General features: G+C 39.8%; 1 protein-coding gene across 3 annotated transcripts in view; it reads right to left on the minus strand.

Annotated features, from left to right (window-relative positions):
- Positions 1 to 3,066: 3,066 nt before the first annotated feature.
- The window catches only part of bbs7 (Bardet-Biedl syndrome 7), a 76,013-nt gene continuing 52,964 nt past the window's right edge, over positions 3,067 to 26,115 (minus strand). For all 3 annotated transcript variants that reach the window (XM_063046522.1, XM_063046523.1, XM_063046521.1), the window contains 5 exons: positions 17,231 to 17,395; positions 15,064 to 15,173; positions 14,868 to 14,971; positions 6,117 to 6,240; positions 3,067 to 4,396 (listed from right to left, as the gene is read on the minus strand). In XM_063046522.1, the coding sequence (XP_062902592.1) occupies positions 4,263 to 4,396; positions 6,117 to 6,240; positions 14,868 to 14,971; positions 15,064 to 15,173; positions 17,231 to 17,395 (637 nt within the window). In that variant the 3' untranslated portion in view covers positions 3,067 to 4,262. The remainder of the gene's footprint in view (positions 4,397 to 6,116; positions 6,241 to 14,867; positions 14,972 to 15,063; positions 15,174 to 17,230; positions 17,396 to 26,115) is intronic.

The following is a 26,115-nucleotide window of genomic DNA, read 5'->3' on the forward strand; positions in this document are numbered from 1 at the left end:
CTCAGGTTCTCTTACTATTTCACCTTTTACCCTTAACCTACAACTTCTAGTTCTAGTCTCACCCAATTTCAGTGGGGTGAAAAGCCTGTCTGCATTTACCCTATCAATACCCCTCATAATTTTGATTCTCTATCAAATCTCCCCTCATTCTGGAATGCTCCAGGGAAAAAAGTCTTATCCTATTCAACTTTTTCCAGTAACTCAGGTCCTTGAGTCCTGGAAACATACTTGTAAATTATCTAGAGGCACAGAAATAATCCGGATTTTGCTATCTATGCAATGAAAAAGGATCTAATGCCTTCCCAGTGTATATGACAAGTAAACTCTTTTCTTGCTTCCAGCCAGATATAGGTATCGATTTTAACCTACGTTTCAATGACAAACTCTGCCATCTTCATCAGGAATGATGCCTGGACACATCTAGTCTGGTGGTATTTATAAAGCCTTCATCCATCCCTCCTGATTGGCTAGTCCTCATCCAATCAGGTTTCTTCTGTAGTACCTTGTTTACAATCGAATTCCAGATGACCCTGGACTCAGGATGCTGCCGTTTACAGGATTCCCTGTTGAGTGTGGAGCAGCATATATCGGACAGTTGGGATTCATGGTGGAAACCTGCATTAAGGAGCACAGGAGGTGTACCCGTTTGGGTTATCTGGAGAAATCGGCGGTGGCAGTACATTGCATTTGCAATGGCCATAGGATTGACTTTGACGGGACAAACCACAAAGGTTGGGGGTGTTATGGATAGTCTGGAGGGCCGTCAGAGGTTACAGCAGGACATCAAAAGGATGCAAAACTGGGCTGAGAAGTAGCAGATGGAATTCAACCCAGATAAGTGTGAGGTGATTCATTTTGGTAGGTCAACTACGATGGCAGAATATACATTAATGGTAAGACTCTTGGCAGTGTGAAGGATCAGAGGGAACTTGGGTCCGAGTCCACAGGACACTGAAAGCTGCTGCACAGGTTGACTGCGCGGTTAAGAAGGCATACAGTGTATTGGCCTTCATCAACCATGGGATTGAATTCAAGAGCTGAGAGGTAATGTTACAACTAAAAAGGGCCCTGGTCAGACCCCACTTGGAGTATTGTGCTCAGTTCTGGTCACCTCACTACAGGAAGGATGTGGAAACTATAGAAAGGGTGCAGAGGAGATTTACAAGGATGTTGCCTGGATTGGGGAGCATGCCTTATGAGAATAGGTTGAGTGAACTTGCCTTTTTCTCCTTGGAGTGACGGAGGATGAGAGGTGACCTGATAGAGGTGTATAAGATGATGAGAGGCATTGATCGTGTGGATAGTCAGAGGCTTTATCCCAGGGCTGAAATTGCTAACATGAGAGGGCACAGTTTTAAGGTGCTTGGAGAGATGTAGGAAACCACCCAGCTTAAAAGACCATATTCCATCCGACTCCACCACCATTGCTGGCAGCCCATTCCACGCACTCACCACTCTGCATGAAAAAAACTTATCCCTACATCTTCCAGCTACCCAGCTGGAAGCCCAAGAAGAGTTTATCTGTGCAATGTTTGCATGTTTTCTCTGTAACAGAATGGGATTGCTTTCAGTGTTCCGGTTTCCCCCCACATCCCTAAGATATATAGGGTCAATAGGTTAATTATACACTAAATTGCCCCTAGTGTGTAGGTGAGTGGTAGAATATAGGGATTGATGAGAATGTGGTGACAATGGAAAAAGGAATCAGTGTAAGTGGGTGCCTATTGGTCAGTGTAATCTGAAGGTCCTGTTTCAGTGTTTCTCAATGATGATAACTTTCCAAATATCTGAATGCCTGATCATAATGCATCCTTTCACTGCAAGCCTGCATTCTCTATGGGTTCAGCAATGACTGTTGCAAACCAATAACAGATTCCCACACATTTGCTGCAGTATCTGCATAAAAAGTAACCCAGGTCTTCCTGTTGAAAGATACTTAATGGATTTTTCAGCTAATTGCTTGATTTCTTAGAAACCTATGTGTTCATTTGGCCAACTACTTGCAGGACAAGACAATGCCAGATCTTGGTGGAAATATTGAGATTAAACCACTGTCTGAAAAAAAAATCATTTCTCCATCCAAAAGTGAAGCTCATTAGGTTTAACCTGACAGATAAATCTTGTGAGGTTTTTAATTGGTTCTGAAGGGACATGTGGGCACCTGCTACACAAATGATGCAAGAGGGTTGGCAGTTCAAACTGGATACCACACAACATTGTCCTCTACACAAATGAAATGGGTTATATTACCAAGGCAAATTCCTTATCCTCAAGAAGGTTAATTAACTTTAAATGGGACATAATTTTTTATCTAAATCACTATAATAAAAAAAAGGCAACTGACCAAAAGCTTGCTCCAAGATGGGCTTTAAAGATGGCCTAATGGAAGAAAGGTAAACATATGGGTCGATTTAGTGCTATCATTCAGAAGTTTTAGACTTTAATGTCTGAAGCATGACCATCAATAAGGAAATTATTAAATCTGGACATGAACAAAAAGTCAAAATTAGACAAGGACATTTATGTTAAGGGGTTAAATGATGTTTCAGAAATAGTGAGGTGATTTGAAAAAAAATGTGCTGTGCAATTTAAAATTAAGATTTTACTTAACCAGAAAATTGAGTAAGTAAGCAAGTGTAAGATAAGAATTAGGTTCTGGTAGACATTAATAGAGCAAAATTAAGATGGTAGCTAACCTATTTAAAAAGACCTTTATCAGAGCATTATTAAACATCTGACCAGTGTTAAGCAGGTGAGCAGTCTACTGTTACTGTTACAAAAATCAAAAATTACTTTTAATATCTTGTTCATACTCTATAAACCAACATTTTAGTCGAACACTGGGCCATAGGGACAACTGATTAATTATTTTGTTAAGAATCACCTTCACTAGCATGTAGGTACAGGGTTACATGTGCATCAACTTAATGACATTGTTCAATCCACATGCTTTTTCCATTTTATCTATATTTTCCTCACTGTTATGTTGTGTTTTTTTTCTCCCTCTCTGTTATGTATTCAACAAAGTTGAGACAAAGAAAATATACAATAGACATCTGATAAACGTATTCCAATTTAATATTGATACAATCTCTCATATAACACAATCACTGAATTAATGGATACATTTACTGAAATTAGTTTGGCAAAAATATACATGTAATGGAATCCAGCATTTGCGCTAGAAAAACAAGAATCGCTGTTGCACTTCCTTTAGTAAATGGAGTTACCTATTAACATTTCAGTGCTGATAAATTAGAAGTTTTAATGAACAGTATGCCAGATAACATTAAGAGTATTTTCAATATTTATTTGTTACTATATAAAGGGAATTACACTATTCAGTAACTCATAAAAGTATTACATAATATTGATTACAAGACTGATTATATATACATAAAATTAATGAATAATCCCATATCTACATATTTTGCCCAAAGTATGACTCAAAGCAGTATACATATTAGCTCTCACAAACAGCAAATATATTTTAAAGTCATATATTGCCCTATAAGAGGTCTTTTAGGTTTAGAGTGATAATTATAAACAATTATGTTGCTTCAGAGGAACAATGGGAAAATCAAACTGTACTCATTATTACTATATTTTAGTAAAAAGAAAAGGCATGAAAAAGTATACATTTAATACCTGTTGTAAATATATATTATCAAAATAAAAATGAGAAAAAAATGCAACTAAATCAAAGTGAATCTTGCGCTTATTCTTGCTGAATTCTTCTAAAGAACATTTCAGTATAGACATCTTGAGTTGGGTTGTCATTTTTTCCCCCAAAGTAGAATGAACCACTGCCAAAAATACATTGTCTATATCAACCAACAGGAAACTGGTTGGTGATAGATATTTTACAGTAGTTTTAATCAATTCTCAAACTCTGGAAAAATTGCCTTTTGTAAATATTTGACTACCATTTTCAAGAAAAGTAATGCAAGTTCAAAGTAGAAACAAATTTCCATAGTGGCTATCTCTTGACAAAAATATAAGCATCTATGGAAATGCAGGAATGCAGCATACAAACTATATATAAACTTTTGATTTCCATGTTATCTTCTGCCCAAGCAACAGCAAATACTTGGCAGAAATGCCTCAAATATCTCCACAGTAAGGGTAAGCTGATTAGTTCTTGTGTATTCGGCCCATCAGTTAGGTTGAATACTTGCACCACCAATAGACAACATGTTCCATTCACAGTTCTTTCATCAGGAACTTTATGTATGTTTTTCATCATGCTTTACATAATTCCTCTATGCTGAATCAAAGAATGCTGCAAGACTATTAGGGTCATAATTATCCAAAATTTCCAGAAGAAGTGGAACTTTGGTTTTCACATTTGTGCCTTTGAATTTGAATTTATCTATAAAGAGGTCAGTTATCATGCCTAAATGGAGTGGGTAGAAGTGCAGAGAGAACAAAGATAAAAGATAATTAGTTTTAACATATTGATGTATCCCACAGTGTATCAGTTCAAGAAATACTACTTTCAAAAGTAACATTGTACAATGTTTTATCTTTAACTTACTTTCATCAATTTTCCACAGATATGATGGAAGACAGAGAATTAATTCTCAAAAACTGGGTGTTCAACAGGTTAGGAAAGCTCTGCTGAGTTAACTGATAGTGATATGGAAAGGATATTCTAACCAGAGGCAAAGGTATTACAAGAAGTAGACATTTAAAGAACTTGCTTACAGAACTGTAGCTCGGTATTGTAACACAAACTTCCACTTTTCAGGCATAACCTGCAATCAGTCGACATCTGCGCAGGGTCACAGAGGTCCAGTAACTGCAGTGTCATTAAGTCAGCTAAGCAATCAAGCTGAAGGTTGCAAACCAATAAGTGAAACAAAGTCTGGACGAGATTAAGATAGACGACAAATATATTTGTACAGTGTGAAAAATGATGAAGTTTCAAACATTATGGAACAAAGGAGACTCAAGTGATTTAACGGAGGTATATATAGGCGTGGCCAAGTGGTTAAGGCGTTCGTCTAGTGATTTGAAGGTTGCTAGTTTGAGCCTTGGCTGAGGCAGCGTGTGTGTCCTTGAACAAGGCATTTAACCACACATTGCTTTGCGACGACACCGGTGCCAAGCTATATGGGTCCTAATGCCCTTCCCCTGGACAACGTTGGTGGCGTGGAGAGGGGAGACTTGCAGCATGAGACTTGCTGGTCTTCCATACAACCTTGCCCAGGCCTGTGCCCAGGAAACCTTCCAAGGTGAAAATCCATGGTCTCATGATGTTTATAACATTATTAGGGGTGTAGACTGAGTACTGAAAAATGGGGTAATTTCTTTCAGCATTAAAAGCCAGGAGGCATGTAATTAAAATGATTGGCAGAAAGATGAAAGGGAAGGTGTGGAAAAACTCCTTTTCTCCCAGTCATTCACCAAGGCTACATCAACTCCCAAGGCAACAATCTCCACCATCAAGAAGAGTCTAAGAGCCATACAGTTAAGCATAACAGAAACAGGCCCTGCTGCCCACCAAAAACACTTGCACAAATCTCTCTCACCTGCATTAGATTTGTATCTTTCATGCCTTGCCTAGTTAAGTGTCTGTCCAACTAATTCCACCACCTTCTCTGGCAGCAGCCTGTTCCAGCTATCATCCATTCTCTGTGTAAAAAAATCATTCCCTACAGATCCCTTTTAAAACTCCTACCTCTTACCTGAAAATTGTGCTTCTTGTTATTGATGCCTGGACCATGGGAAAAAGATTTTGACTATCTACTCCATGTATGCCTCTCATAGAGTTATACAACACTAAAGCACAGAAACAGGACCTTCACCCCATCTAGTCTGTGCCAAGCTATTAATCTACCTCATCTCATCAACCTCAGAGGACGGCAGAGTCTGGAAGTCATTGCTAGGAAGGGTGGTTGAGACAGCAACCCTCATCACAATTAAATGGTACCAAATGATGCAGGTGAAACAGTCCAATGAAGAATAAATTATATAATATTAACTGTGCTGGTCATTTAAATTGAAAGCATGGTGATTTTAGAGGGCGGGAAGGACCTGAAAATAATACGTTTGGGTGCATACTATGCATTTTGAAGAGGCATTTACATTTACTCTCTGTTTATGGTACTTGCCATACAATCTCTCCAAGTGAGCAGGCTGCTTCTTGAATTCCTCGAGCAGACTATCAGCTTCCTCCAAAATTGAACGATATTCAGGTATTAGGAAATCCATATTTCCTTCATAAACTTGTAGCTCCTGCAAATGGAAAGAATCACCTAATCACACAGATCTCAATGTTGAATTTCATAGATTTCCTACACTTTACTGTTGTTGTACTCTGCACCGTCTCTAACTATAACATCATATTCTGCATTTTTCACTCCTTTTGTACTACCTTGAAGTATGTATGAATGGAATGACCTGCTAGCACAGGCAAACAAAAAACTTTTTTACTGTATTACATTATACATGAGGCAATAATAAACTAATGACCTATTAATATCTATTATGTTGGAACATTAGAACACAGAACATGGAACATAGCATCTACAGCACATTACAGGCCCTTTGGCCCACAATGTTGTGACAACCATGTAACCTGCTCTGGAAACTGTCTAGTTACCCTACTGCACGGCCCTCTATTTTTCTAAGCTTCATGTACCTATCTAAATCTCTTAAAAGACCCTATTGTATCTGCCTCTACCACTGTCACTGGCAGTGCATTCCACGCACCCACCACTCCATGTGAAAAAACTTACCTCTGACATCTCTACTTCCAAGCACCATAAAACGATGCCCCCTTGTGTTAGCCATTTCAGCTCTGGGAAAAAGCCTCTGGCTATCCACACGATCAATGCCTCTCATCATCTTATACTCCTTTATTCGGTCACCTCTCATCCTCCATCACTCCAAGGAGAAAAGGCCAAGTTCACTCAACCTAAGGTACGCTTTCCAATCCAGCAACATCCTTGTAAATCTCCTCTGCACTCTTTCTACAGTTCTTCCTGTAGTGAGGTGACTAGAAATGAACACAGTACTCCAAGTGGGGTCTGACCAAGGTCTTATACAGCTCTAACATTATCTCACAGCACTTGAACTCAATCCCATGGTTGATGAATGCCATCATGCCATACGCATTTTTAACAACACTGTCAACCTAAGCAGCAGCTTTGAGTGTCCTATGGACACAGACCCCAATATCTCTCTGATCTTTCACACCGCCAAGTCTTACCACAAATACTATATTCTGTCTTCAAATTTGACCTACCAAAATGAACCACTCCACAATTATCTGGATTGAACTCCATCTGCCACTTCTCAGTCCAGTTCTGCATCCTATCGATGCCCCACTGTAACCTCTGACAACCCTCCAGACTATCCACAACACCCCCAACCTTTGTGTCATCAGCAAACTTACTAATCCACTCTTCTACTTCTTCAACCAGGTCATTTATGAAAATCACAAAGAGGAGGGATCCCAGAAAGATCCCTGTGGAACACCACTGGTCACCGGCCTCCATGCAGAATACGAACCATCTACAAACCCCCTTTGCCTTCTATGGGCAAGCCAATTCTGGATCCACAAAGTAAGGTTTCCTTGGATGCCATGCCTTCTTACTTTCTGAAGGAGCCTTGCATGGGGAACCTTATCAAAAGCCTTACTGAAATCCATATACACTACATCCACTGCTCTACCTTCATCAATGTGTTTTGTTATATCCTCAAAGAATTCAATCAGGCTCACAAGACATGGCCAGCCTTTGACAAAGCCATGCTGACTATCCTTAATCAGATTATGTCTCTCCAAATGCTCATAAATCCTGCCTCTATAATTTCCTGGGTTATCTCTACTCCCTTTCTTGATCAAGGGAACAACATTTGCGACCCTCCAATCCTTTGATACTTCTCCCGTCCCTATTGATGATGCAAAGATCATCGCCAGAGGTTCAACAATCTCCTCCCTCGCTTCCCATAGTAGTCTGGGGTATATCTTGTCTGATCCAGGAGACTTATCTAACTTAATGCTTTTCAAAACCTCCAGCACATCCTCTTTCTTAATATCTATATGCTCAAGCATTTCAGTCTGTCGGAAGTCATCCCCACAATTGCCAAGGTCCTTTTCCCTGGTGAATACTGAAGCAAAGTATTCATTAAGTACCTCTGCTACCTCCTCTGACTCCATGCACACATTTCCACTACCGTACCTGATTGGTCCTATTCTCACACGGCTCATCCTCTTGCTCTTCACATACCTGTAGAATGCCGTGGGGTTTTCCTTGCTTGCCAAGGCCTTCTTATGGCCCCTTCTAGCTCTCCTAATTTCATTAAACTCCTTCCTGGCAACCTTGTAATTTTCTAGAACTCTGTCAGTACCTAGCTTCTTGAACCTTTCGTAAGCTTTCCTTTCTTCTTAAACAGATTTTCTACATGTTCCCTGAATATATGCCACATTTCTGCCATGCATTTCCCTGAGAACATCTGCTCCCAAGTTCTTGCCTAATAGCATCATATTTCCCCCTACCCCAATTAAATGTTTTCCCAAATTGTCTGCTCCTATCCCTCTCCAGCGCTAAGGCAAAGGAGATAGAGTTACGATCACTATATTCAAAACATTCTCCCACTGAGAGATCTGACACCTAACCAGGTTCATTTTCCAATACCAGTTATTATTCATATATGCTGTGGACATTATAGACAAGGGCAACATTTATTACTTACTTCTGAGTTCAATGTGGTTGTTTGTAAGCTTTATGCTCGCATAGATTTGTACAGCACAGTAAGAAGCACTTTCACCCCATCTTGTCCATGCCGACTATTTATGTTAATCCCATTTGTATTGGCCTATATCTCTCCAAGCCTTTCCTGTCAAAGTACCTGTCAAAATGCTTCTTAAAAGTTGTAATTGTATCTGCTTCCACTACCTCCACTTGAATCCTCACTGAATTGTGGCTGAAAGAAGACTACAACTGGAAGCTTAATGTTCAAGGATACATATCGTATCAAAAGGACAGGCAGATAGGCAGAATGGTGGCTTTGTTGGTAACAAATGAAATCAAAGTGACATTGGATCAGAAGGTGTGGAATCATTGTGGGTAGAGCTAAGAAACTGCAAGGGTAAAAAGACCCTGATCGGAGTTATAAGCAGACTTCTGAGCAGTAGCAAAGATGTGGGATACAAATTACAATAGGAGATAGAAACTACATGTCAAAAGCACAATGTTATGATAGTCGTTGGGAATTTCAATACGCAGATAGATTGGGAAAATCAGGTTGGTGATGGATCCCAAAAGCAGTAATTTGCAGAGTGCGTACAAGATGGCTTTTAAGAGCAGCTTATGGTTGAACCCACTAGGGGATTAGGTATTCTGGATTGGGTGTTGTGTAAAGAACTGGAATTGATTAGAGAGCTTAAGGTAAAGGAACCCTTAGGAGACAGTGATTACAATATGATAGAATTCACCCTGTAATTTGAGGAGAAGCTAAAATCAGGTATATCAGTACTACAGTGGAGTAAAGGGAATTACAGAGGCATGAGGGAGGAGTAAGCCAAAATTGATTAGAAGGGAACACAAGCAGGGATGATGGCAGAGCAGCAATGGCTGGAGTTTCTGGGAGCAACTTGGAAGGAGCATGATAGATACATCCAAAATAAGTAGTATTCTAAAGGCAGGATAGCACAACCATGGCTGACAAGGGAAGTCAAAGCCAACATAAAAGCCAAAGAGAGGGCATATAATAGAGCAAAAATTAGAGAATTGGGAAACTTTTAGAAACCAACAGAACACAATTTAAAGAGTCATAAAGTAGTAAAGAAGGAATACGAAGGTAAGGTAGCCAGTAATATTACAGACGTTACCAAAGTTTCTTCAGATATATGAAGTGTAAAAGAGAGGTGAGAGTAGATGTAGGACCACCAGAAAATGATACTGGGAAGGTAGTAAAGTGGGACAAGGAAACAGCGGACAAACTGAATTAAGTATTTTGCATCAGTTTTCACTGTGATAAACACTAGCTGTATGCCAGATGTTCAAGAGTGTCAAGGAGCAGAAGTAAGTGAAGTTGCCATTACTAGGGAGAAGGTGCTTGGGGAACTGAAAGGAGTGAATGTAGATGTCACTTGGGCTAGATGGTCTACACCCCAGTTGGCTGAAGAAATTGTGGAGGCATTAGTATCAATCTTTCAAGAATCAATGGATTCTAGCATGGTTCTGGAGGACTGGAAAATTGCAAATGTCACTCTACTCTCCAAGAAGGGAGACGGGCAAAAGAAAGGAAATTGTAGGCCAGTTAGTCTGACCTCAGTGGTTAGGAAGATGTTGGAGTCGATTGTTAATACATGGTTTCAGGCTACTTAGAGGCACATGATAAACTAGGCCAAAGTCAGCATGGTTTCCTTGAGAGAACAACCTGCCCAACAAACTGTTGGAATTCTTTGAAGAAACAACAAACAGAATAGACAAAGGAGAATTGGTTGATGTTGTGTACTTGAATTTTCAAAAGCGTTTGACAAGGTTCCACACATGAGGTTGCTTAACAAGTTAAGAGTCCATGGACCGCAGAAAAGATACAGGCATGGATACAGTATTGGCTGGTTGGCAGGTGGTAAAGAAGAGGAACAAAGGGAGCCTTTTCTGGTAAACTGCTGGTGAACAGGTGGTGTTTCACAGGGGTCTGTGCTGGGATCACTTCTTTTTACATTATATTTCAATGACTTGGATGATGGATTTGATGGCTTTGTGGCCAAGTTCGTAGACGATACGAAGATAGATAGAGAAGCAGATAGTGTTGAGGAAACAGAGAGGCTACAGAAGGACTTAAGGCAGATTAGGAGAAAGGGTAGAGGAGTCACAGATGGAATACATGTTGGGAAGCATATGGTCGTGCACTTTAGAAAAGCATAGATTATTTTCTTTCTTTCTTTTTAAATCTTTTTATTAAATAAGTATACAAAAAGGTAAGCCATATAGATACTAATACACTGTTAGAATATAATAAAATTACAGAAGATATTAATACAAAAAAAAACTACAAACAATGTAATTTAAACATAACATACCAAGGTAACATAATAGTATACTAATTTTATATATATATCAATAGAGAAAAGGAAAAAAACCCCCCCAAAAAAAACCCACCGTGCAACTAACTAAAAGCAAAGCAAAGCAATGGGCTAACTTGAAACCAAACAGAGTTAAACCTAAAATCACGTCCTCAATCCCGACCTCCATTAAAAACAGTAAAAAAAAAACAAGAAGGGTATATATTACATTAAATGAAAATATTGAATAAAAGATCTCCAAGTCTGTTCAAATTTAAATGAGGAGTCATAAAGATTGCCTCTAATTTTCTCCAGAATCAAGCATAATATCGTCTGAGAAAACCAAAAAAAGGTAGTTGGAGCATTAAGCTCTTTCCAATGTTGTAAGATACATCTTTTCGCCATTAAAGTAAGAAATGCAATCATTCTACGGGCTGAAGGGGAAAGATTACTGGAAATTTTAGATAGTCCAAAGATAGCAGTAATAGGGTGAGGAGAGATATCTATATTCAATACCTTGGAGATAATATTAAAAATGTCTCTCCAAAAAGTTTCCAAAGTAGGGCAAGACCAAAACATATGAGTTAAAGAGGCTATCTGCCCCGGACATCTATCACAAAAAGGATTAATATGAGAATAAAAGCGCGCTAACTTATCTTTGGACATATGTGCTCTATGAACAACTTTAAATTGAATTAGGGAATGTTCAGCACAGATAGAGGAAGTATTGACTAATTGTAAAATCTGTCCCCAGTCATCCACGGAAATGGTAAACCCCAATTCCTGTTCCCAATCTACCCTAATCTTATCAAATGGAGCTTTCCTAAGTTTCATAATAATATTATAAATCATAGCCGATGCACCTTTCTGACATGGATTAAGGTTGATTATAGTATCTAAAATGTATGTAGGAGGAAGCATTGGAAAGGAAGAAAGTATAGTACTTAGGAAATTTCTAACTTGTAGATATCTAAAAAAATGTATTCTTGATAAGTTATATTTATTAGATAATTGTTCAAAAGACATAAGGGAACCATCTAAAAATAAATCCAAAAACCGTGAAATACCCTTAGTCTTCCAAGTTTGAAAAGCACGATCCGTAAAAGAGGGAGGAAAAAATGTTACCTAAAATAGGAATCGCTAACCCAAATTGATTAAGATCAAAAAATTTTCTGAATTGAAACCAAATACGCAAGGTATATTTAACTATCGGGTTAGACACCTGTTTAAGGCGTTTCAAATCAAAAGGAAGAGAGGAACCTAAAATAGAGCCAAGTGTAAAACCCTGAACAGATTGTAATTCCAATGCTACCCATTTAGGAATGGATAGTATATCCTGGTCCAGTAACCAGAATTTCATATGTCGACTATTAATTGCCCAATAATAAAATCTAAAGTTAGGTAATGCTAAGCCTCCATCTCTCTTAGCTTTCTGTAAATGTATTTTACCCAGTCTCGGGTTTTTATTCTGCCAAATAAATGAAGAAATTTTAGAGTCAACTTTGTCAAAAAAAGATTTTGGAACAAAGATTGGTAATGCCTGAAATATATATAAAAATTTTGGCAAAAAAAGCATGATTATTTTCTAAATGGAGAGAATATTCAAAAATCTAAGGTGCAAAGGGTCTTGGGAGTCCTCATGCAGGATTCCCGAAAGGTTTATTTGCAGGTTGAGTCGTTGATGAGGAAGGCAAATGCAACGTTAGCATTCATTTTGAGAGGACTAGCAAGGATGTAATGCTAAGGCTTTATAAGCACTGGTGAGGCCTCACTAGGAGTATCGTGAGCAGTTTTGGGCACCTTATCTAAGAAAAGATGTGCTGACATTGGAGAGGGTTCAAAAGAGTTTCATGAAAATGATTCCGGGATTGAAAGGCTTATCATATGAAGACCATTTAATGGCTCTGGGCCTCTACTCACTGGAATTCATAAGAATGGGGCGGGGGGGGGGGGGTAGGATCTCATTGAAACCTATCAAACATTGAAAGGCCTAAATAGAGTAGATATGGAGATTTCCTTAGAGTGGGGAAGCCTAAGACCGCAAGACACAGTCTTAGAATAGAGGGATGTCCATTTAAAATGGAGTTCAGGAGGAATTTCTTTAGCCAGAGAGTGGTGAATCTGGAATTCATTGCCACAGGAGGCTGTAGAGGCCATGTCAGAGGGTATATTTAAGGCAGAGTTTGATAGATTCTTGATTAGTCAGGGTATGAAGGGATATAGGGAGAAGGCAGGAGATTGGGGCTGAGAGGGGAAAGAATCAGCCATGATGAAATGGCGAAGCAGACTCAATGGGTCAAGTGGTCTAATTCTGCTCCTATATCTTATGGTCTTTTTCTAGGTGGTGGAGCTCACCAGACTGAGAAGTGTTGTCAAAGAACCTTTGGTAGGTTGCTGTACCAGGAACTTATAAATAGCAGATGGTGCATTGGCTGTGGTGAGAGAAAATATATGTAGTTAACATGAAGAATGGGCAGCTTATAAAAGTAGACAATGGAGTCAGTCAATCAAACAAGCTGAGAATTCAGATTCTCAGGGAATCAGGATGCAAGCCTCTCATCATAGATTCTATTCCTTGTGGCCAAGTATTTGCATGGTTGGTTAAGTTAAGAGTCTGGTGCTGACAGTATTTGATGTTTTTACTGTTGAACAGAGCCACACTAATGGAAATGGAGCGTACACAATGTACATGCTTATCAGTCCACACCCAGTCTTTGTCTGGGACTTACTGCATGCGTATGCAGTCTGCTGCATTATCTGAGGGGTTATAGATGGAATTGCACTATGGATCTTCATTAGGGAATGGAACATTTTCTGTGGTGACAGGAGGGAGTCATAAATTAAACAGTTGAAGATTGTTTACTCTAGGTCACCGCTCTGGAAGGACACCTATGATTGTGTCCTTGGGCTGAATGGATGGTCTCAGAACCACAAATATCTTCTTTTGTATTAAAAATGACTACAGTTGACTTTCAGTCTCATCTCTGATTTTTATTAGCTAGGACTCCCTGATATTAAACTTTGTCACAATGCCTTTATGCTAAGGCCAGTCACCCTCACTGTTTCCTACATTTATAAACACATCAAACTGTTTCACAGAAACAGTAATACAAAAGCTGATAATAAATCAAACACAGGAAAGCAGGAGTGAAGAAAGTAAACTGGACCTTGTGACCGGATAGCTGAAAACATCCCAGCAATTGTAGGGTGCACAAAGGACAAGGTGAAGAAAAGGTGTTGAAGGATGCTGATCGGATTGTGTAGTTAGTCAAGGTCTGAAGTTTGGGACCACAAAAGGAATACCAGAAGAAAAAGGAATAATGAAAAGCTGAAGCCAGAAGAAGCAAAGGGATAAAAGTCCATATGGACACAAGGTGGTTAGAGAGTATAGGAGAAAAAGCACAAGCCAAGTCAAAATGAGGAAAGAGCAATATGCCATTGATGTGCGTGCAGAAGTGTTTTTATATTGTGTCAAACTTCTTAAACATTGGTAATACTGGAACTGTAGCTAATGACATTTCTATTGCAAAGGTAAAAAGTGACAAAATAACAATGATGTTACTGTAGTATGCAATGCTCTAGAGACAATAGCAGCTCTTAAGAACAGGTTAGCATCACAAAGTTGTTGGGCAATGAGATACCAAGCTAAGATATGTCAGTTTACCTGGCTGTGATATGAAATGCATGGGATATAAATGCCCAATCCGGGTCACTTTAGATCTACATTAGCTTCCAAAAAATGCATTTAACTGAGCAAATATTATTGATTACTGGAGGTGACTACTTCCTTCCTCATCTTGCTCTCAGCAGGTTGTTTCGTTGCTATATTAACAATGCAACTCACCTTCAAAGCATCAATCAGCTGGACTTTCTTGGCTAACAGCAACTGATGTTCCAGTTTGGGATGGATCAGTTTTAAAGTATAGTTTACTGATTCCTCATTAACATCTTCAAAAAGAAAAACATATATCCTTCAGAAAAGCAGTTTATAGATATTTAAATTCTAGGACATCTGAAACAAGTTACAGTTTGGTTCTCACCATATGAAATGTTGAGGTTGATTTTTCTTTTTGTAGCTTCTTTAGTTAAGACATCCTTCAGGATGGAAATGGTAGAGATGTTGTCAGATTTAAAAGTTCCTTCACCTTTTCTAAAATTAAGTGCAAAGTTGCACATTAACATTCCTGAAGGTCAATTCTACTAGAGCAACATAAAAGAACAAAGATTCCATTTTACAATAAACTGAAACTGAGGTAAATAAACTACTCTCTATCATCAATTCAGCTTCCTTGGTGAGACAATGACAAAAATAATATAAATTTTATATAAAAGGATTTACACAAATGCATGACTAAACAATACTCAAATATAATTGAGTTTCAGTGGTGTTAGAGACAGAAAAAAATGATAATTTAATGAAACATCATTATACAAGACCTTTTTATTCTCAGAATCCTAATGATGGATATTTCCTTTAACATGTGATACTGTACATAATAAAGTTCTTTATTTTTCATGTGCAAAACAAATTTAAAAAATCATTCCAAAAATATTCAATAAATAAATCCTTAGAAAGAAAACATAGTTATCAGTCTACATACATCAAAGTTGCTGGTGAACGCAGCAGGCCAAGCAGCATCTGTAGGAAGAGGTGCAGTCGACGTTTCAGGCTGAGACCCTTCGTCAGGACTAACTGAAGGAAGAGTGAGTAAGGGATTTGAAAGTTGGAGGGGGAGGGGGAGATCCAAAATGATAGGAGAAGACAGGAGGGGGAGGGATAGAGCCGAGAGCTGGACAGGTGATAGGCAAAAGGGGATATGAGAGGATCATGGGACAGGAGGTCCGGGAAGAAAGACGGGGGGGGTGACCCAGAGGATGGGCAAGAGGTATATTCAGAGGGACAGAGGGAGAAAAAGGAGAGTGAAAGAATGTGTGCATAAAAATGAGTAACAGATGGGGTACGAGGGGGAGGTGGGGCCTTAGCGGGAGTTAGAGAAGTCGATGTTCATGCCATCAGGTTGGAGGCTACCCAGACGGAATATAAGGTGTTGTTCCTCCAACCTGAGTGTGGCTTCATCTTTACAGTAGAGGAGGCCGTGGATAGACATGTCAGAATGGGAATGGGATGTGGAATAGTTATCAGTCTTTCTGTTTAAAGCATCAGGGTAATTAATAACTAGAATTTGTAAATTGCTTATTGTTATTTATGGTTTTTATGTAAGAGAAGAATGGTTGCAAAGTTGGAAGCAGGAAAACTAGATCCCTAAAATACAATATGTGTCACTGGAGAAAGTCTAGATGAATATTGTACATCTGGTTTGTTTTCAACCAATCTGCTAACTGGGTGGTACAGTGATAATTTTTTTTTACTAATAGCAACAGTCTCTAAATATGAATCCGCAACAAATCCATACATTATATGTGTAAGTCCCTATGGTGAATAGCTTTTGAAAGTATCATTTTGAAAACTTGCTAGCAAAACCAGTTAGATACCAGAAAGCAGCAAAGTATACGACCCTGCATCGAGATTGGAAAGGGAAGATCGCCTGTATGCAGAGAGGAAGCTCATAAGCAGTTCCTTTCTCCTTTCCCCCTACAGATGTTACCTGACCCAATGACTTCCTCCAACAGTTCCTTCTGCACCAAATTCTAGCATTTGCTGTCTCCTCTGTCTGAACCTTAAGCATCCACCCTAATCATAAACATTTTATTTATTCTTTGCTAGCCATCCGCCCTTTACAACTTAAAACACACTTCAAGTAAATTAAATAAACTAGGTCAGAGGTATATTAAAAACCACACCTTAAAGGATAAGTAGCAGTGAGAAAAATTCAGAATTTAGAAATAACAGAAGCCAGAAGTGAAGTGAAATAAAAGTAGAATATGCACAAAAATAATTATAGAGTTTATGAAACAAATTTCACAACATATGTCAATGATAGCAACCCTAATTCTGATTCTGAAAGATTATAGGAGCTGAATGAAGTTAAGCAATTAGGGAGGAGTGAAGTTATGGAGATATTTAAACAGATGAAAGATTTTTTATACCAAGGAATTGTAAATCACTGACAGGTGGTGACAGAGTATATTTGGATATGAAGCAGCACAGCTGAGGATGATACAAGTTGGGTGGAAGATAGCTCAGCTACAAGAAAATGTAAAATGAGTCAACAATGGTAACACAACTAGCATAGTAATTTCACTTACCTGTAGGTACATTCCAACTGTGTGTCCAGAAATGTATTCTGAAAGTAAAATGTAACACTATCACCCACTGGAACTTTATCCGGTACTTCTGGCACACAGAAGACGACCCAGGAATGAATTTCTGCAAAGCTGAACTGCCCTGTCAGTGTCAGTGAATTTACTGGTCTGTTACACAGAAAAAATGGGGGGGGGGGGAGAGAAAAGGGAGTGAAAATTACTATCAATGAGAATTGCAGTGATAGTCACTTTCTAATTTTATGATATTGCCCCCTTTTATTCCGAAGATGGAAATACAGTGGATTCTGGTTAATTGGAACAACTGTTAAAGAACAAAACTAATTGAGAAAATAGCCAGGATTCCCTTTGTTTATTTGGGACACAATGCCACTTAATTGGGACAGGAAACTGTTGCTGAACTATTTCTAACTAGCATCAGTCGTGAGCACTTGAGTAGCCATTAAACATTACACCGTGTTTAGAGCAGATTTTAAATAGTGTCAGTTGCGTGTGCTTATTTTTAGAAAGCAGTGATTTTTGTCACTGATAGATGGTAAGAAATAAACATTAAGACAATTCAGAACTGTTTTGCTCACTGCTGTTTTAATCATTCAGGCTTGGAGATGCCAGAAACCGCTGGAAATGAAAATGAAAAAATTCACTACTTAAACACGTTAGGAACCACAAAAAACATGAAGGTATCAACAATCATATTGAATGCTACGATGGAAATGAAGATTGAGGATGCAAACGTCAAATGCATTGTATGAAGGCAGTCCATTATCTATGCAGGGAGGGAAGCACCTCTGGTTAAGAGGCTTGTCATGTCCACCCTGAGGCAGCTCACTCACCCACCAGAAACTCAGCTCTCACCTGTGGCTCCAAGTATCTGTTTGCATGTGACAGTGATCACACCCTGGTACACCACAACAGGTGGGCTAAGCCAAGTGAGGGTAGCCAGCGGGTCTCATATTCCAGTGAGAGGGGGACATGCCTATCTCAGCATGTCAAATTAGCTTGAGCAGACTGCACAGATGAGATCAACAGTAAGATCTAATGGCCAGAAAGGTGATTCTGCGATGCTTTGTGGAGAATGAAAGTCATGACAAGGTACAGAAGATGACATGCTCATCTACTGCATCCAAGGAATTTCCCAGTTTGTGATGACTACTCATACCACTGGACTTGGACTTCTGAGTTCAAGAGAATGGAACTGTCCCAGTGCAATGGCTTTTCCACTTTAAAAACTCTCTCGCACAGGTCTCTTGTCATTGTTGGATATGACGGACAACCAACCATCTGCACTGATTTTGTTCATTTACAGTCAATCAAAAGAACACAGGATGAACTTCTCCATCAATAACCATTAGGAACTAACACACAGTTTTATAGTACTGTAGTATTATTTCTAGTGTTCTAATTTGTTCTGTATTTCATTTAAATACATAATTTATTACTCAGTTAAATGGTAGTTTGTCTTTTTTTATACCTTTTTAACTATTTCCTTGCAACTTTGGTTAATTGGGATAGCAGCTTAATTGAGCCAAAATATACTTGTGCTGAAGTATCCCAATTAACTGGAATCCACTGTATATAATAGAAAATAACCCATTCACTGATTTCATGACTAATGAAAACAATGCTCATGTCACATAGTCTAACAAGAATCAATTAATATTGGATTCCCACCCTGGTGACAAGCACTGTAGCTGATTATAGTATTCTAATACTCTAGATCGTTATGGTGTGCACAGTGAAGTATTTATATAACTGAGACTTTAAAACTAAATATTGTGACTTACTAGTAACAGTGGGCAGAGCTCAGTACTTTAATAAAAACCTTAATTTAATTATTAACCTGCTCTACAGTATCATTCACATTTTATTCTCATCCTCCAACAACATTTTCTTTAAAAAAAAAACGTGACCTATAAACTCAGTGGCCATGGAATGATTGTTGGTGCCAGACAGGATGGTTTGAGTATCTCAGAAACTGCTGATCTCCTGGGGTTTTCACACACAACAGTCTCTAGAGTTTACAGATAAACAAAAAGCATCCAGTGAGTGGCAGTTCTGACAGTGAAAATGCCTCGTTAATGAGAGGTCAAAGGAGAATGGCCAGGCTGGTTCAAACTGACAGGAAGGTGACAGTAATTCAAATAACCATGCGTTACAACAGTGATGGGCAGAAGAGCATCTCTGAACACACAACACATCGGGCCTTGAAGTGGGTGGGCTACAGCAGAAGACCACAAATATATTAGTGGTCACTTTATTAGGTACAGGAGGTTCCTAATAAATTGGCCATTGGTTGCATACTACATTCCTGTAGCCACAAATGATTTTACATAGAAAACCATTTACATACTTTTTAATTAAATGAGAGAACAATATACTTATGCAGCAAAACAAGAAACATGTCAAATTAATTACAACTTTATAATATCATTACAAAAGCTACAAAATTCTACCACTTAGTCTTAATCTTTATGCATTACATGAGTTAGTATAAGTACAAAATCCATCACATTTCTCCATGTATTTTACGCAGAATGTAGAGATGAACTGGTAGCTTCTGTTCACACAGTGGAAGTACACATTGAAGTTGCTGGGATCAAGCAAAGACATTAATTGGTGAGCAATGCAATTCTCATGTTCCTGCTGAAGCATATATATAATCTGAAGAAATAATATGGTATTAACTTAAAAAGTAGGCTTCAGAAGATGGATGAAAACTTTGATTCAAAACTAAACCAAAGGGGCAGTTCTTACCAACGAAAGTGTTGTGATTCACCTTTGAAGACAACCATAGAATCCCTCTGATGGTTCAGATTTTACAGGTTAAAACATTCTGCTTTCTCTGAGTAGACCCAAATATCCAGCGCTTCCCTAGATAGTCAATTCCGGTACCATGACATTTCATTATCTGTTGGTGAAGTATTCATTCTGTCTGCTCTAATTAGATCAGATTTATCTTCATTACTTGGAAAAAAGTTTCCCTTCAAGAGCTGTTAATTTAAGAGCTTCCATTATAGTGAGTGATTTGCAGAGGTAGGTTAGAGCTTTCTGCACAACGCTTGAACTTATGCATGTATTGTTACTTGTTTAATAAAAATCCTTATGGATCGTGCATGTAAAACCATTCCATAGCACTGAAAGAAATTGGAAAGTGAAACCTTGCTATTTTAGCACACATTCCTATGATTTTAGAACTTCTAGTGCAATGGCTAGATTTTGAACAACCTCATGATTTTTCCTTCTTCAACAATAGAATCTGGACTAAAGCAAGATTATAAAAAGTCCTCCGTAAAAAGTACTAAGCTATCCAAAGTTATCATACACTGAAAGATTCAGGAACATCTAGACTTCAAGTCTACTCCACTACTCAAATACTTCGGTCATATCTTATCTGTACTTTACTAACTTGGTTCCAAATCTTCAATACCTTATTAAATATCCATCAGTCTCAGTTCTGAAACTTGAGAATAGATAACATAGCCTTAAAACCATTCTGGTAGTGGCAGAGGAAAAGCAACATTTCCAGGATTTTACTAATCTTTTATGCATTGTGCTTTTTGATTTTCCTACTGAATTGCCTGAGGCCCCACTATGCTGGAATTATTTACTCCGTCAAGTACTTTAATTACCTTAGACACATCAGCTAGTCAATACTATCTATCTCCTCTTGATTTAACTATTTTAATATGATTCTTGTGAAACTGCAACCCACCTAGACAATGCATCCTTCCTGAACTGTAGTGTCCACATGATACAATGAAATACCATACCTCAAAGCACACTGGAATCTCAATTTATACCATTATTTAATTTAATACTGAATGATTTTAGGTACAATTTACAACCATATGGATGAGAAAATAAAAGTTATTTAAAACAGTTTCTCTCTCATAAAAATCTATGTTCTTCACACTTCAGCAGATTGCCTGGGATGAAACATTTCAGTTATGAGGTGAGACAAGATCTCTTTTTCTTGGGACAGAGAAGATTAACAGGGGACACAATTGAGGTATACAGTACAAAAATGATCATGGGTATAGATTGGATAGGTTGCAGGAAACTATCATCCATTATCAGAGATAGATAAAACAGGCAGACTTAGATTCATGTAAAAGGGATTTATTTAGAGAGGATCTGTGGGGACATTTTTCCACCAGAGAGTGCTGAGTAATTGGAGTAATTTGCCTGATAGCAGTGGAAGCACAGTTGCTGACACACTTAAGTAGAGTCTAGATGACCACTTGAATTGCCTTGGCATTGAAGGCTTTGGGCTAAATTCAATATTCAAGACTGTATAACATCATTTCCAGCACACGTGTAAAAGGACCAAAGTAATTGATACTCCAGATCTGATGCAGCATAAAAGAAAAACACAATTAGATAAATTGACTACCCATTGTAGAGCCTTCCTGTCCACCACAGTGCTGTTTCTTTACCATGCAGTGATACAGCATGTTAGGATGCTCTCTGCTGCTCATATGTAGAAGGACATGAGTATTGATGTGCATAGTCCACTCGCCTTAGCTTCCTCAGAAAGTAGAGGCGTCGGTGAGCTGTCTTGATTACGTAGAATGTGTTCTGGGTCATGAGTGTTTGTGTGAGATGTGCACTCTCACAAGCTTAAAATTGCTTGCAGTTTCTGCTGCTGTGCTGCTGATGTGAAGAGGGTTGTGAGTGATACGAGTTCTCCTGAACTAGAGTTAAGACAAAACTGAACTGAGCTAAGACAAGATGGCAACAGCAACCAATGATGATGTCTTGCGAACATTTCACAAAACTACTACTTCTGCATGTGAGTGCAGCCTGCGATTTACATTTTAATGGTGTGCTTTTGGGCCTATCGAGCAATCAGGCGCATTGCTCTCTCAGAGGAAGTTTGGTGAGGTAGGGAGTGGAGTGTGCGGCCTGAAGACCTTGGAAGCCTAGAGGTGAGCCCATGATCAACTCCATTGCCTCTCTCAGATTGAGAGGTTGAGCAAGGTTAAAGTCGACGAGGATGAGGGCAGAGGGCGGGCGGGTGTTTGGCCTGTGTTTGACCAGTTTTCCTCTCCCTCTCACTAGCTGCTGTCGGAGGAAAGTGGTTCCACAATGCAAGGATTGATCGATGAGGCTCGTGGCTGTGGACTCATTTTGGGGGACTTGAGGTTCATGTTGCATATGTTTCTGGTTTGGTCAGGGTACTTCAGTGTTGACTGGGGTGCTTCAACAAAGAATGGCTCTACGGCCTGCAGTTGGCTAGTGGCGTGGCACTGAACTGAACTCTCCAGGACTCCTAGTCTGATGTCTGATATTTTATATTGTTCACTCATTTCTTGCTGTTTGCATAAGCGTGTTGGGTGTTTGATGTTTTCTCTCAATGGGTTCCATGGTGTTTCTTTGTTCTGTGCCTGCCTGCAGGAGGACAATTCTCAGGAGTTATATTCTGAATAAATGTACTTTTGAATCTTTGAAGTTGATAACCATCTCCTTTGTCTTGCTGACATTGAGGAACAGGTTTTTTGCCTAGCACCAGACCTTCAGCTCTTCCACTTCCTCTCTGTAAGACGCCTGATTGTCATTGATGATGAGCCCCACCACTGTGGTACCATAGGCAAATTTGATAATGTGATTTCTCAAGTGTTTGGCTCTGCAGTCATGTGTGAGTAGAGTGTACGGCAATGGCTCAGCACACAGCCCGGTGGGGCGGGGGGGGGCACTCTTGTTGAGGATGATGGGAAGGGAGGAAGAGTTGTGCATCCTGACTATCTCAGGTCAGGTGGTTAAGAATCCTACACCCAGTTGTACAGAAGTGTACTTAGACAAAGGAGAAGGAATTTGTTCACCAGCGTCTGTGTTGAATACCGAATTGCAATCCCAGAACAGCATTCTGACACAAGTGTTCTTGTTTTCCAGCTGTGTCAGGGTCAGGTGCATGACAGATGCTATGGCATCTGTCGTAGAGCAGTTCTGTCTGTAAGCATATTGGTGAGTGTCCTGTGTGGCAAGGAAGGTGTTTTTGATATGTGCCATTATCAGCTGTTCAAAGCACTTCATGGTAATTGGTGTCAGTGCCACTGGGATGTAGTCGTTTCGTTCTGAAGATATAGAGTTCTTAGATACAGGATTGACAGTGGCAGATTTGAAGCATGAGGCGATAGCTGCCTAAATGAGAGAAGTGTTGAGGATGTCAGTGAACTGGTGTGCACACTCCCTGAATAGTCAGCCCGAGATGTTGTCTGTTCCAGCTATCTTGTGGGGACGGTGGGGGGGGGGGGGGTGTTGATTCTCTGCAGAGTCCTTCTCACGTCGTCAGTAATGCCACATACACTGCTGAATGTTATTGGACAGGTGTTCCTGAATTTTTGTGCGTAGGTAAATCTTTGCTCCCTTGATGCCCAAGATGAGGATTCTCCTGGCTGCTCCAAGATGTTCTGTCTCCAGACTTGAAAGCAGTGTCCTAGACCAGGGGTCCCCAACCTTTTTTGCACTGTGGACCGGTTTAATATTGACAATATTCTTGCGGACCAGCCGACCGGTGGCGGGGGGGGGGGGGGGGCCTGTAGGGCTGCCAACGGACAAGAGTAGCAGTCAAAGACGTTGTGTTTACCCAGAGAAAGACCACAATGACCATGAAGCCTTGCGCGGGCACCAGTGCGCATGCGTGTACCTGCCGATTTCTTTTCCCCCTGCAAATCGTTTTTGGTGATTCTGTTCGCGGGGCGGGGGGGGGGGAGGTGGTAATCACGACCGGAATATAGGTGATAAGTGGCTAATACACTCAATTTCGTTTCTAAAAGGGTTTATCTAACAAGTTTAATATTAAACACACAGCGCATATTTTCCTCGCATGAATATAGTGACAAGTCAATTATCAGGGGAGGACAGGGGAGTTTGAAGTAAGTGTTGAACGAACTTCCAGTGGAAGTGGCAGAAGCAGGTTCGATATTACCATTTAAAGAAAAATTGGATAGGTATATGGCCAGGAAAGGAATGGAGGGTTATGGGCTGAGGGCAGGTCAGTGGGATTAGGTGAGAGTAGCGTTCGGCACGGACTAGAAGGGCTGAGATCGCCTATTTCCGTGCTGTAATTGTTATATGGTTACATAAGTAAGTCAACAGCATAATAACATGTTAAGTAACGTTTGGATATTAAACACACAGCACATATTTTCCCCGTATGAACATATAAAATCATTGCAACACACCAATATTGCTGAGTCAGTGGGAGCCCTGGGCCTGTTTTCCTGCAACAAGACGGTCCTATCGAGGGGTGATGGGAGACAGCGATACTTGAAAGGGGTTCCTTATGTCCAGTCTATTCCACAATTTAGTTTTCATTATTCATTGCAGAAAACTCCGCTTCGCAAAAAAATGTTGGAAATGGAAGCAATGTTTTCAGTGCTTTCGTGGCTATCTCAGGATATTTAACCTTGACTTTGATCCAGAATGCCAGCAGAGATGTTATGTCAAACATATTTTTCAGCCCGCCGTTATTTGCAAGCTCGAGGAGTTGATCTCCTTCCCGCGCTGACATGGGTGACGCGTGGGTAATGAACTCGCGTGCGTAATGGCTCAACAGTGGGCGTGACAGGGAATGAGGAAAGGTGCAGTTGACTCATATCGCCAAATCATATTGTTTCCTCGCGGCCTGGTAGCACATGCTTTGCGGCCCAGTAGTTGGGGACCCCTGTCATAGACTTTTAGTAGGGAGCGCACCTCTGCATTCAGCCAGTGCTTCTGGTTGGGTCGTGAGATGACTGTTCTTGAGGTACCAACGTCCTCTACACACTTACAGATGTGGCCATAATAGACGAGGCATACTTCTCAGAGCTGTGTCTTCCACATTTGTGGCAGCCTCCTTGAACATCTGCCAATTAGTTTTTCAAAACAGTCCTGAAGATAGAGATTGCCTCATTAAGCCATTCAGCGATGGTCCTCTTAACTAGTCTTCCTCCATTTTCAGCATGCTGGGATTCACATTATGGAGATACAGTCTGAGAGGCAAAGATAAGGATGTGGGAATGCTTAGCGTCCGTTTGTATATATATGACCCAGTCTGTTTGTTCCCCTAGTGGTCATGGTAATATGTTGGTGGAATTTGGGTAGAATGTCCTACAGGTTATCATGATTGAAGTCTCCTGCAATTATGAACAGAACTTGTTTTGTGGAGTGCTGACCACACTGTCAAGCTCTCCCAGTGCATCTCTGGCGTTTGCAGATAGTAATGATGAACACAACAGCAAACTTCCTGAGCGGGTAATATGGCCAGCATTTCATTGTAAGATGTTCAATGGCCCCAGAGCAGTGACGGTCAGGTGAGCTTATGCACCAACCTTTGTTAATGTACTCACAGAGACCACCTTCTTTGGGTTTCCCTAACAGGGAATTCCCTAACAAGATCAGGCAAGTTGTTGTTAAGCTATGTTTTGGTGAAAACCAGAATGCAGCAGTTTCTCATCTCCTTCTGTGCATTCATTCTCAGTTTCAGCAAGTCCATTTTATTTTTTATCAAGCAGACATTGCCAGGAAAAGTGATGGCACCACCGGCTTGGTCGGGTTAGCTTTCAGCCTAGCTAGTGCCCCGGCTTTTGCCACATTTCTATTTCCTCTCACACTGCCTGCTTCTGCCGCTTCCTCAGCTGAGCTGCCTAGCTGCCTGAGCTGTCACTGTCACTAGGTTTGGTGTCCACAGAATCCCTAGTCCATTAAGCACCTCTATTAGCTCTGGTGCTGGCAGATTAAAAGTAATTTGGTCTAAGGGTTCAGCGGTGCTATATTCACAGAGCTTTGGTTGTCCGAAATCCCTGACCAGACACTTTGAAATACTATCTAAGAATTTAAAACTAGCCCCATTGTTGGGAACTGGAGAAGCCACAGATATCTCTGCACTA

This window comes from Mobula hypostoma, chromosome 4 (assembly GCF_963921235.1).
Source record: "Mobula hypostoma chromosome 4, sMobHyp1.1, whole genome shotgun sequence".
Lineage (NCBI taxonomy): Eukaryota > Metazoa > Chordata > Chondrichthyes > Myliobatiformes > Myliobatidae > Mobula > Mobula hypostoma.